General features: G+C 42.2%; 1 protein-coding gene across 2 annotated transcripts in view; it reads left to right on the top strand.

Moving 5' to 3' along the window:
* Positions 1-13312, top strand: part of TANC2 (tetratricopeptide repeat, ankyrin repeat and coiled-coil containing 2) — a 278089-nt gene that overhangs the window by 199156 nt on the left and 65621 nt on the right. For both annotated transcript variants that reach the window (XM_012733089.1, XM_012733090.1), the window contains 2 exons: positions 4917-5198; positions 8777-8910. In XM_012733089.1, the coding sequence (XP_012588543.1) occupies positions 4917-5198; positions 8777-8910 (416 nt within the window). The remainder of the gene's footprint in view (positions 1-4916; positions 5199-8776; positions 8911-13312) is intronic.

Raw genomic sequence — 13312 nt, forward strand, 5'->3', positions numbered from 1 at the left:
GGCAGCCCCGGTGTAAATGGGCTGCCTGACTGTGGGTCCTCACCTGCAAGCTAAAACGGGACCTGGAATGAGACACAACCACAGGCACACACAAAAACAGGTTAATAAAGTGTTTTTAAAAGACGGGGAAATGAAGAAAGGAATAACTCAGGGAGAAAGAGAGATAAATTGGCGGTGTGTCCTACCAGTTCTGCTGAGCTGGAAGCCCAGTAGAAAACTGAAAGCCAGCGAAAAGCCAAGCTCTCCCAAGGCTGGGAACGGTATACCAAGCTTGGCTGCTTGCCTCCACCCCTAGGTCCCAGCAGTCCTCCCTTCAGTGGTGATAGGATTATGGGATTTGTAGTCCTTGGTGTCTTGGATCTCTTTGGCCTGGGGTGGCCTATTTGTGAAGTTTTATCAGGACATCCTTTCCCCCCAACGTTGCCATTCAGTAATTAATCCCTTTTAGATATATTACAAAGTTAGTGCTCCTCAGTTCCTTCATCTATCAGACTTGAAACTTTGGAAAAATCTTCTACTTCTCCCTTCCTTATTTCACCATGTCTAACCTTTGAAAGTTCTGGTACCTCCCTCTACTCTTTCCATTCCTCATGTAGATTGTCCTGGCTGAGACCTTTGTCACCTCCCAGGATGCCTCCAGTCCCACTCTTCCTCCCGCAGTGAAGCTGCAGTAACATTAGATCCACCTAAGTAGGTCACCTAGGATGTATGCAAACCCACTTCTCACTTGCATTCACACTGTCCTAGTAGAAGTAGGAAAATTAAAATATTTTTCTATGTAATTTTAAATTATTCTTGAATATAGTTTTAAAAATTAAATTTAAAACTAAATATACTTTCTTCATTTTTAAAAAATCCACAGTGATTGTGGGAGAAAAATACAGAATAGATTATATTAATTTCAGCTAACTGATGTATTATAGTTAATTGTTGGATTTGGAAGTGATTATTCCTGATAGAAAAGTCAGTGATCTTAAAGGGTATTTCTTCTTTTTATCTTTGGGTAAAATAACAACCAAGTAAATGTTCAGTTTTGTTTTTGTTTTTTTGTTTTTTTTTTTCAGATTTATCTATTTATACATACAGAACTAGGGTACAGGTCAGAGGTGCAGGCCGGTGAGAGGCTTCACCAGAGACAGAGTGGGGAGCAGAACAGGCAGATTGACCAAGTACACTGCTGAGAGGAGCAGCGGGCGGGTCAGGAGAGGTCTGCTGCGCCATGTGGGTCATCTCCGGGGCAGGTGGGAATCGAACTTATGCTTAATGCAGTGCTTTAACCCACTGCGCCACCAGGGAGGGCCAATTTTCAGATTTTTAATGATCATTAAATTATGTTAAAAATCCTTTCAAATAATTGTAAATAAAACTTCATTGTGTCACCTCTTCACCACTTCTTGTGCATTACCTGCCTTATGCATGTACTTTAACTTCTAACCTGAACATTCTCTTTTGTATTCCGTTGCATTAAATTTTGTCGTAAGCATTTATTTGTACTTTCCCATGATTTTGCAAAATCTTCAATATTTCAGATATTAAAGGCTGTATGGCTTTGGTATGCAATAGTAACTTTTCAGTAGCAGGATTTTGAAGAGGCATTGCTAGTACTATTTCCTTTCTTAAAAGTTGTACAACTTTACATTGTCATCAGTGATAAGAGTGAAATTTTGCTGAAAGATAGTTTTGAATAATATACTATAAAAAGAAACCCTATTTTCTATAATGGTTTAATCCACTTTAATTTTATTTCTTTAGTTCTTTCAAAGGTAAACATTTCTAATGTTTGTTGACTTTCTATATCACTGTGTCAGTTACCTGGGAGATATATAAATTAATCATTACTTACAAATGTGTATTGGCTCAAGCATAAGGATTATCTAACTCTAGTTTATAAAGACATATTATAGTTATTTTATGAAATCCACTCTTTCTAATAAGCTTTTAAATAGTGTTTTTTACTAGGCATCAGGACTGAGTAAATGAAATGGACAGGATTTATTATGGCAAATTTCAGGCTCTTTCTGAAAATTGTTTTTGAAACTATATTTTTCAAAAGGTATTGCAAACATAAGTATAGTGATGGGAGACTTGCAGTCACATCTCATGACAATAGCTGAAACGGTGGCACTGGCTCAGAAATGAGCAGGAGATAAGCAAGACAAGCTAGATAACTCCAAGCAGACTCAGTGTAAATAAGATAAAGTGTTTCAAATAAATAACAATTCAGATTATCAGTGGGAAGATTTGATTACTGGAAAAAGAAAATAAAGTTAGAAGCATACTTTTTCTATAGCACACTCCAAAATAAAAGCTCTAGAAAAAAAGTTAATATATTTATCTCTCACATTGAGTCAGTCTTTTCAAAGAACAATACTGAACGCAAAAACCATTAAAAAAAAAAGCGGCAAGCTTGAGTACATAAAGTTTTAAAACTTTTACAAGGTAAAAAAAGAAGAAAAAATATAAAGGTAAAGAACTAGATAAGTTGTTTGCAATCAATATGATAAACAAGGTTTACTGTTATCCTTAAAGATAATTCATCAAAAGATTGCATATCGCAACAAACATATTTTGTTTTGCTTATACGTCTTCCCTAATCAAGAAAATATATATCAAAAACACTGGGATGCTGTTCTCACCAAATTAGCAAAGATTAGAAGCATGTTGCCCAGTGATGGCAAGTTTGGTGGGGATGTGGTGTTTGCACAAAGTGTATAACCTTTCTTGCGAGCAGCTTGGCAAGATGTGTCCATAGCACAACCCAGTAACCCCGAAAGTTCACATTATTTCATTGCGTTATGTTATTTATTAGTTTGCTGCTTCCCTTGAGAGGAACTCGAGCTACAACTTCAGGTGATAGGATGCAGACTGAGGCAGAACTTAGGCAAATACTATAATCTCTTTTTGCCTCAGTTTCCTCATCTGTAAAATGGAAATAATATTTATGTCATAGGACTGCTGTTACACAGGTTAACATGTTTAGAAATAGCCCCTGCAATAATGGTAGCTTCATTGTTAGCGGTGATTATCATAACCAACTAACCTAACTGGCCTATAAGAGCCTGGTTCAATAAATGCCATGTGTGGAAGCAAACAGCCACATGTTATATGATTGAATTGATGTGAAATGTCTAGAATAGTCAAACTTGGAAAGACAGAAAGTCTCTGATTGCCAGGGCCCAGAAGGAAGAGCCAGCTAATGGGTACTGGGTTTCTTTGGGGACTGATAAAAAGGAATTAATTAGTGATGCTTGCCTAACTTTGTGAATATACTAAAAAACACTGAACCATATACTTGAAAATGGTGAATTTTATGGTAAGTGAATTATAGCTTAATAAAATAATGTTATAAAAGTAAACTTGAATCTGTTAGCTATTTGATACCAGAATGTTAACAGTGTTTTATTTAAGAGATGTGAATCAGGAAATTATAAGTGAATTATAACCTTGTAGCTGTATCTCCAACTACCCCCCCTTTCTTTTTTTTTGTAACTTTGGAGCATTTTAAAACATGAAATTATTTGCTTCTATTATTAGAGGTTGGGCCTATATTTTTCATTATTTTAATGGTTATAAATGCTTGTTTACCATTCTGATACCTTTCGGACAGTTTAAATGAGAGAGTGTATATGTGTGCATGCTTTTGTGTTTGTGTTCTCCACAGGAATCTGCCAGTAAGATTCTTTTTTATGATGTACAACTGATTTAAGTTTGTTCTAGAAGAGGATAAGTAATACAAATTGATCTCATTTCCCCCATTATGATTTCCCTTTCTCCTGCCCTCATCATACTCCAGCCTTTATTATCCAAGATATAAAATGGGATTAGAGTAATTCCTTACTGTTGATTCTTTCAGTAAGCATTTATTGAGCACCTCCTACTGTGTCACTGTGCTAAAATTAAGGCTACAGAAGGGAAAAATTGGCTCTATACAATAAAGATAACCATTGTCAAGATACACTCTGAACTGTCAGAGGAGTGATTAGCCCAGATAAGAGTGATCAGGCAGGACTTCTTTCACCAGGGAGATAACTGAGGAGGTCAGCATTCAATGCCAGTTTACATCTCTTTTGCATTTTTAAAGAACCATCAAAATACTTGATGGTTAAAGCTCACACTTGACCCTTAGCACATCCTACCACAGAAAAGTAAATACTGGAAAAAGCAATAGGGACCATCCAAGACATGTCAGTAAGCCAGATTCTCTTGATTGGCAGGAAAGTTGCCGGGACATTCATGAAAATTTGGTTTCTGCTTCCTTGACTGCTTAAGACCTTTCATACCATCAGAGCTTTACAGCCTTTGCTTTCCCTAATGATAAAGAAATATTTGCACTCGAGGGAATTATTGTTTTCATTGTTATTGTTAAAGGAACAGACAAGTCCCCTTTACATTGTTTTCTGTAGGACTCTCTTTCAACCATATTGGTTGTTAAATGTTGAACCACATCCCTACAGGCTGGTGGGAAGCTGACACTGTCAGCCAGCTGGGTGCCCCACCACCGCCTGCCCTCGCCCCCAGGAGCTCCCCTACTCCCCACAGGCTGCGGTAGACTCATTACCCCAGGCGTACCAGCAGCGTACCCTGATCCCTCTGCTTTGCAGCCATTGCAGTTGCGGATTCTTGAGTCATCCCCACTTTTCAATAATTTTGAACATTGCCCTGGCTTCCAGACTGTTCTGTGAATCATTACTGTTTCAGGGCGGCTATCCCATGCCCACTGGCCTAGTGAAGGGCCATAGTGCCCCTGCCATTGCTTATTTATGTGGAACCAAACTCGGGTGATCCTTGCACTGACCGGAATACATCAGACTGCCACGCTAACCCCTGCAGCCTCCTCAACCACTCTGCTTGCTTGCTGGCGTTTTCTCCATGCCACGTTTTGACCTAAGTTCCGTGTTCTCTGATTGTTCTTCCAGTTCGCTTTGCACCTTACAGGCCTCCAGATATCTCCCTGAAGCCTCTGCTCTTCGAAGTGCCCAGCATCAGCGCGGAGTCAGTGTTCGTTGGCCGAGACTGGGTTTTCCACGAAATAGACGCGCAACTTCAAAGCGAAAACGCCAGCGTGAACCAGGGTGTGGTGATTGTGGGGAACATCGGGTTCGGCAAAACCGCCATCATCTCCAGGCTGGTGGCCCTCAGCTGCCACGGCTCGCGGATGCGGCAGATTGCCTCCGACAGCCCCCACGCCTCCCCCAAACGTACGTCTCCCTGCATCCATTGGCATTTTCCCGTCCGGTACATGAGGTCTCATTTCCCTTCATTTTCCGATGTGCACAATTGCCTTGCACACGAGGACGAACTTTCTGAGTTGAGGGGGAGAAGGAGGCACTCTGTCCACACTTAGCCCACATTTCCACCAGTCACCAGAGTGTGGCCGCAAAAAAACCTTCCTCGCAGAATAAATCAATGCCTCTCCCCACCTCGCTGTGTGCCAGGCCATCCTGTGTGACTACAGCGACGCCTCCATGGGCCCTCTGCTTCTGACACTGCACTTTGCTCAGCCTGTGCAGTGGCTTCTGGTTAGGGCTAGCACAGTCTGTTTGCAGCCTGCATGTCCTGGCTGTGGGTATCCCCATTGCAGCCCATGGACTGGGACTTCATTGTGTCCTTGGAGACTTACTCCTCCTTCCGTGTGAAGAGATGCTGAGACCTCATATATACTCATGTTTCCGTCACACAGGCCAGGCGCAACTTAATGTTCCCAACAAGATCTTGTTTGCTTATTTTTAAAATACACATGTGGCCCTAACTGTGTGCCCACCTTACAAATATTAATTCATCCAGTCATCTCTCCTCTCAGTGAGGGAGTCCCTATCTGCTTCAGTTCACAGTTCAGTTCTCTGCAACGCAGGCTTCCAGAAGCCTCCCAGGTTTCATAGCCAACACGTGGCTCACGCTAAGTGCTCCACAGCAAAGGTGACTTGAGTTCGTGTAGTTAGAGCCATCAGCACAGCGCCTGACACTCCAGCAGCAACGACTGAACACCATCCTGGAAATACCGAACCGCCCTAATCATCCGTAGGCAGGTCGCCCTCGGTGACCTTGTGCATCTCTAACATGGGCCAGAAAAACCAGTGTGTAGAAGGAAGCTAGTTGGGTAAAGAGTACTGTTGATCAGGGTTTATCACGCTCAGAAGGCTACAGAGACTCCCTTCCTTGGGACAGCTTCAGCTTCTGGGGCAGAGCGACTCAGCTCCTGGGGAGTCGGAGCCCAGAACTTGAGCCTCAACACTAAGATTAACTGTATTTTATAACCTTGAGAATTGGTCTTTAATTCTTCACACCTCAGGGTTTTTTAATCTATAAAGTGAAGAAGAGAGACTAGGTGATCTTTAAGATTTTGTTCCTGTACTAAAATTCTCTACTTATAAGAACACCTTCGCGGTTAAAGGTAATTTTCCACACCTCTTCCATTCTTGTCCTTTAAGTGCTTAAATATCACACCAAACTACTTCTGTCTGGGTAATCCAAGAGGTTAAAGACTTTGAGTGTGTCAGGAAGAAAACCAGAGAGCTGGTTGTCTCTCTGACTACTCTGTCTGTCACTGCTGCAGATAACAGGGTGATAGAATTGGGTATGAGAGAATAAACCCAAAGGGTAAGAAAAGCAGCTTTATCAGAAAGCAGAGGTGCAAAGACCTCCTTCCCCACCGTCTTGTCTGGAGAGCCGCAGTTAATAGGAAAGAGCCCCGAAGCAAAGGTCCTTTAAGGGTGGTTCATTGAGTTACAGCTGCCTTTTATCTCTAGAGAAACTAAAAATACCAGGACACCCCCATTCATGAGATAAAGTCTCCCATACGTTGAGACTGTAGATTTGATCCAGTTGGAGTGCTGTCAGAGGAAGTAGTCTGTGGGGATGTTTATCACCAGTACACAGAACCATCAGGCGCCTTATTACACAATACTGTGGGTTGTAATCTGCAGATGTCCAAACTACCTTCTGCCCCTGGCAGCTCAGCCACACCACCCTTGTCCTTCAGAGGAGTTACAAGTTAGTGACTGACAGGGGCATGCACATGGGCCTGCCATTTTTCAGCCTAACTTGGGTCCTCCCTGGCCCCTAGCCAGACATGTTACTGGTGGCAGCAGAATTTTTTTCATCCGTGAATTAGACCCGTATCTGTATAGGGAAAATTAGCTTAATTTTTCACAGAGTTTAGTTTACATTAAGCTTAAATAGGTTAATGTAAACTTGGAATCCCACCGGCTTCCCGTAACCCTCAGTCAGCAATACCACTGATGGAGTTGTGTTAATAACTAAAACAAGAACATCACTGGGGCTCCCAACTTGCATCTCTGCACCTCCTGACTAGGAAGCTCTTTCTCCTGCCCCTGCGCCCTCCAGGCTGAGCAGCCCTGCTGTGGGAGACGACAGCAGCTCAGCCGCAGCTCTGCACCGCTGACTCCATCCTTCCCCCACAGACACTCAGCCCCCAGCCCACCCCCTCCCTGTCATCTCCCTGGGAAGGTACAGAGAAGCTGTCAAGGCAGGCAGTAGCCTGTCATCCCGCTTTCCACCTACACCCCTTGCCAAACCTGACTCCCCCATCCTGCTCCACCACCACCATCATCAGCCACCTCCCAACACATACATACAAAGCACAGAAAGCGTGTTGTAAAAATGGACCTGTTGTGTAATTCAGGCATTACTATGTTCACTTGTAAGTGTACTCAGCACCGTGGCTAGGGAAGCGCTGTCTTATGCAAGACGATATTTCCATCTCTGAAAGTCTCAATGTAGTTATGATTTGGACTTGATATTCACCAGCAGCTGCCAAGCCCCCTAACAGATGTTAAGTCAGGAACCCTCCCTTCCCTACACTGCTCCTTCCAGAAGTCTGCCTTGCCACCTCACACAGCCTGCTGCCCGCCTATTAGCTTTTATTTCTGCTGTTCTCTGAATGCCAGACAGAAAGTAAAGATACTCAGACAAAAAAGAAGGCATCTCCAAAATAGGAGTCACTAGCAACAAGATGGGAAAGCTGCACAATAATTACCCACAAAATCAAATACCAAATTAAAGGGGATGGGATGGAGAGAGGGAGTGAACTCCACAGCAACAGTTCAGTGACAGTCACCAAACTTGCCCTCAACACACATATTCCTTTAGGTTTTTCATTAGCATCTACAAGGCCAGGGTGCACGCTGCTTGGGAGGAATTGCGCTCCCAAGCACTGGCAGGGAGCGACACGAGACTGCCTTCTCCTACTCCCACTCCTCTTTAAGAGCCATTGGCCATCAAATAGTAGTCTATTGACATGGTACCTTTCGAAATATGAGCTGTATTCATAAATATAGCCTATAATTTCTAGTAGCTAATATGTTTTTAAGTAACACGAACAATTGGAATTTTTTTAAAGAATAGTATTATGAAGCTATAATTCATATGCCATTATAATTCACCCATTAAAATCATTCAGTTTGGTATTTCTAGCATATTCTCAATTATACAGCAATCACCATAATCTAACATGAGAATATTTTTACTCCCCTAAAAGAAATCTCATAACCTCATTCTCCCCCTTATTTCCCACTACCCACCCCTTGGGGAACCACTAATCTACGTTTGTCCCTATGGATTTCCCTATTCTAGGCATTTTGTAAAATTAGAATCAACAAAGTATGTCTTTCATTGCTGACGTATTTGCATGAGTATAATATTTTCAGTGGTTTCTGTTACATTGCAAGGAGTAGGTTGCATGAGCATAGAACAGATGGAAATCAGTCTTCATTTAGTTCTGAGTTTGATCTGATGCAAGTCTCCTCCTTCTGTCCAGATGTGGATGCCAACAGAGAGTTGCCGCTCACACAGCCACCGGCCACCCATGCATCCATCGCCAGTGGGAGCTGCCCAGGAACACCAGAGATGCGCAGGCGGCAGGAGGAGGCCATGAGGAGACTGGCCTCGCAGGTATCACAGGGCTCCGCATCTGTCTGAGCATCACGATGGCCAAGGTTGGGAGAGCTTTGCAGAATGAACAAACTTACACAGGTTTGCCATGAGAGCATAGAGCAAAGTTCCTCTGCTTGGCTATTTTTAGAACAGTACTTCCTTCTGAGAGAATTAGAACCTTAGAGTTGGAACAGAAGTTCCAACTTAGAAAAGAACAAACATTCTCTACTAATTCACTAAGGAAGTTGAGACAAGTTACATGGTTTGCCCGACATCACAGTTTAAGTGACCTATATGTTTTATTGTCGTACCTGGCTAGAACTCTTCCTGTTTTACAAACTTGTAATTTTTTTTATGTTTGGATTGAAAATTTTTCTTCTTACCAAGGTAACATGTGCACACAGTTTAGAAAATCAAATAACTCTCAAGCACATACAGTACAACCCAACACTTCTCTTCCCTCATCAGCTCGCCCTCACCTCAAAGACAGCCCCTTTCCACTCTCAGGGCTGTGTTTTTGGTCTTTGTTTCTAAATATTGTTCATATACTCATTAGTTTACATTATTTTCCATGACTTCTTCCTATGATGAGAACTTGATCCCTGTCGCCACCCTGCGTCCCTCCCTGCCTCAGCATAGTGACTGTGCTCTGTGTCTAAGTCTGTATTGGTGTGTGCAGCAGTGATGCGTGTGTATTCACCATGGAGCCAGTGGTGGCATTTCTGTCGTAAGCGATCTTGTTTGCCTGTGGGTTATGAAATGCCTTGATTTCAAATGTGCGCATGGGAGCTTTGGAGGACAGTGAGTGAGGCATGTGCATCTCTTGAGGTGTAAAGCTCTACTCCCAGCTTTATCTAGGCATGTAAACAAATGGTAAGTTAGTGCAATTTGATTTTTCAAAATGTGTTAATTTTTCTTCAGACCTAGTCTGAATCATCCCAGAACCCCTAATCACTTTATAAAATGTTTTTCAGTAAATCTTCCACATCGGTCACATTTTCCCCCATAAACAGCCACCCCGCCTCATTGTCCCTGGAAGTTCCTGCTGCTTTGTACCTGAGGGCCTGGTCATCTTGTTTGACTTTGTCCCGAATCTTGGTGGAGCACATCCTCCAGTCGCTTCCTAGGAAAGGATGCATAGAAAATTTCATGAAATCATCTCTGAAAGCCGCTTAATTCCATTCTCATCTTTTATTACAGGTCTGACACATATAATTCTAGATTAAACTTTGATTCCTTCAAAATTTTGAATGGTTCTCCATCGTCTTGCACTTCCAATATTATTAAATGTGCGGTACTGTATTTAGTCCTAAACTTTTATATTCACCTTTTTTCTCTACACAGCTTTTAGGATCTTCTCTTGATCACCACTGTTCTTGGACTTTTTTTTTTTTTTCATTTAGTCTCTTGGTACCTAACAAACCCGAGAGATATACTGATTCTAGGAAATGTTTTTGACAATTTCCTCACCATCTCCTCCATTCTCCTTTTCTAACCAAAAATTAAATTTCCTCTTCTGTTTTCTTAGATTTGTCTCCTGTTTCCTCTGCCTTTCTGTTTGGGGATTTTTGACCCCCCTCTAAGAGGTTTCATCAACATCACCCTCCATTTCTTTCACAAAAAACAAAAGGTTTGCCTCTCATAGTTGGGATTTCCAAGCTCTTTCTTTAGTTGTCCCCTTATTTATAGTGTCGTGTTCTTTATGGATGCCTGTGGTGGCTTACCATTTTCTCAGTAGTTAGGCACTGAACAACAGATTGGAAATTTGTGTGTGTGCAGAACTTAACTATAAAGTCTTAGAATGACCCACCAGCTGGCCCTGGAAACACCCAAAAGTTGGTGTCCGTAAGTTTGGGTTTTTCGTGTGCTGTTCATCTCCTCTAGCCAAGAAAATGCCCGTGGCCTCCATAGGTGTGCCATATCCTGGGCACCAGCACTCTGGAGTCAGCAGGAAGAAGAGGCGGAAGTGTCTGCACTCAGCGTGCAGACTTGCAAGCCCCTGTCTTCAGCCCTGCATCTGACCCTGCCTGCTCCATGTCTGGGTCCTTCCATCCAGCTCCCCTCTGCTTAGTTCCTCTTTCCTACTGCTGTTGAAGGTAATCATCTGGCTGAGCAGGGGATAGGTGGGCGTCTGAGGATGTAACTCATGAACGTCCAATAATTTCTGTTTTCTCAACTCCCCTTCATATCTCCTTTTTTCACAGTATCTGGTACTTCTAACTTCTGTGCTTTTCTGAGATTTACAGATTCCAGTTGTTACTACCCACAACAGGCATTGTTTCACCTTCTTCTTTCTGTTAAGCCAGTCATGTTTCCTACATTATGAGTCTGACAATTTCTATCTTTATATGCTATAATTAGAGATTATAGATAGGTAAGTGGAGTTTGCATTTCTATTTCTTACACTTCTTTTTATTTTTAAGGACTTTGAAGAAAAGGGCAGAGTCTAAAATATCTCCAGAATTTTAAAGATATCACTTGTCTTAAGAGGCAGGAAGTCTCTTGCTATATTGTAAGGCTCTAATTTTTAGAGAAATCCAGTCTTTCTCAGAAGAACTGTGCATCCATCACCTACATTTTTAATGATCCACACACATTTGGTGTATACTCATTTAGGAGTGGACTTGTTAGGAGAGACATTCTGAAATGTCCTCATATTCTCTGCTAATCCAGTGCAACTTTAAAAGACATTTCCATCTTGCTGGGGTTTTTTGTCTGGTGTTTTGTAAACTTTTTCCAGGCTCCTCTTTTCAACAGTCTGAATAAATACCATCTGAGAAATATACAGACACTAAAGCATTTCCATCATCACAGTTATTTATTCTCCTAGAATGTATGCTTGGAACATCTATAATAGACTTAAGAAAAGCAGCAAACAAAACAGCCTCACTCCCTGTTGTTATGTAACCCCATTCTCATGGTGAAGGCGAATAAACAAACAAATACATGACTTGTCAGATGGTGATGAGTGCTAGAAAGAGCTCAGAGAATTCAGTTTCCCCACATTGTCACTTTTTAGTGTCTCTCCCATCAAGAGAACAAGACCCAAGATGTTTGTGTTCAGTGTTTGGAAAATGTTTAAAAATTCCAAGTAGGAAGTGAGTGATTATTTACACCTAAGAAGCATCATTTGAAATTTTGAGATCATTTCTCCTATAAACAAAACGTACTGTATATTTCTAAAACCTAGAGGTGGGGTATTTTAAGTTCACACAAAGAATTGTAATCAGAATGACCTGCTAGGTTAAAACTGAGCATCACTTTCAGGACGTAGGCCCCAGTGGCAGCCGAGACGTGGCCTGGTTCTGTGGTGGCACAGTGCAGAAGCGGCGGTCTCGCTGTCCTGTGAGACAGGCCAGTCGGCAGAAGCCGCCCTTCCAGCTTGTGCTCGGACGGCGCGAGCTGAAGTATAAAGAAATGAAGAGTCCCAGGAAAGCCCTTGGGTTGATGTTCAGCATCTCAGTGTCCGTTCCGCCTGTCAGCGACTGCTGTTGGTGTCTTGTATTGCCCTACTTCAGAATTCCCGTGCTGCAACTGAATCGCAAACACTGATGCGTTTTTGTCCCAAATTGAGAGCAATTTTACTTATTGGAGAAACGCTTTCCACTCAAATAGCACTTTTTGGTTGGCATCTCTTAAATGTTTTTCCAGTTAACATTACATAAATCTCCTGACGTATAATTGCAGTGAAAGGGCACAGAGATGTCATTCAAGGCCTTGCTTGAGATGTGAATTAAAATAGAATAGCTACAGCTTTTCCAGATGGGACTTTTTTTTTGATATTTTGCATTTTATTCATTCATTCATTTGAGGTCATATCAGCTGGCATCACTGTGTATGAGCAGAGGGGCAGGCACACCTCTCAGATGCGCACCACCATGCCCACCGAGCCCCTACGCCCTGCATCGCATACACGCAGGCTCCCACCCTCTGTGCTCCCGTCCCCCTCCAGTGCCTCATTCTGAAGTCATTTCTAGCTTTGTTTTGGTTTAGTTCTGTCAGGCTCTTTGTTTTGTTTCTCTATATTCCACATATGACTGAAATAACCTGATCTTGTCTTTCTCCCTCTGGTTTACTTCCCTTGACATAACCCTAGGTTTTGAGTCGCTACAACCCAGTGATCATGCACGTAGAATCCTCCAGTCAAGAGGAGAAACTAGCTTCCACTTGCTGAGGGCTTAAATGCCTGTAGAGCTCAGTGTCTTATGTGATTTTTGTCATTTCATTTCCTCATTCTTACCTTAACCCTATGCTATGGTTGATATCCTCATTTTAAAGATGCAGAAACTCCTTGAGTGACCAGTTGGCTTTTTCATGGTCATACTATTTGTAAGTGGTAGAGGTAGGATTCCAGAGCAGCGTCGAAAGGGAATTCTCTTGTTCTCCCCATTATACAGATAAGGGAACAGACTCTGAGATT

Source organism: Condylura cristata, unplaced genomic scaffold (genome assembly GCF_000260355.1).
Source record: "Condylura cristata isolate star-nosed mole 26May11 unplaced genomic scaffold, ConCri1.0 scaffold00038, whole genome shotgun sequence".
NCBI classification, from domain to species: domain Eukaryota; kingdom Metazoa; phylum Chordata; class Mammalia; order Eulipotyphla; family Talpidae; genus Condylura; species Condylura cristata.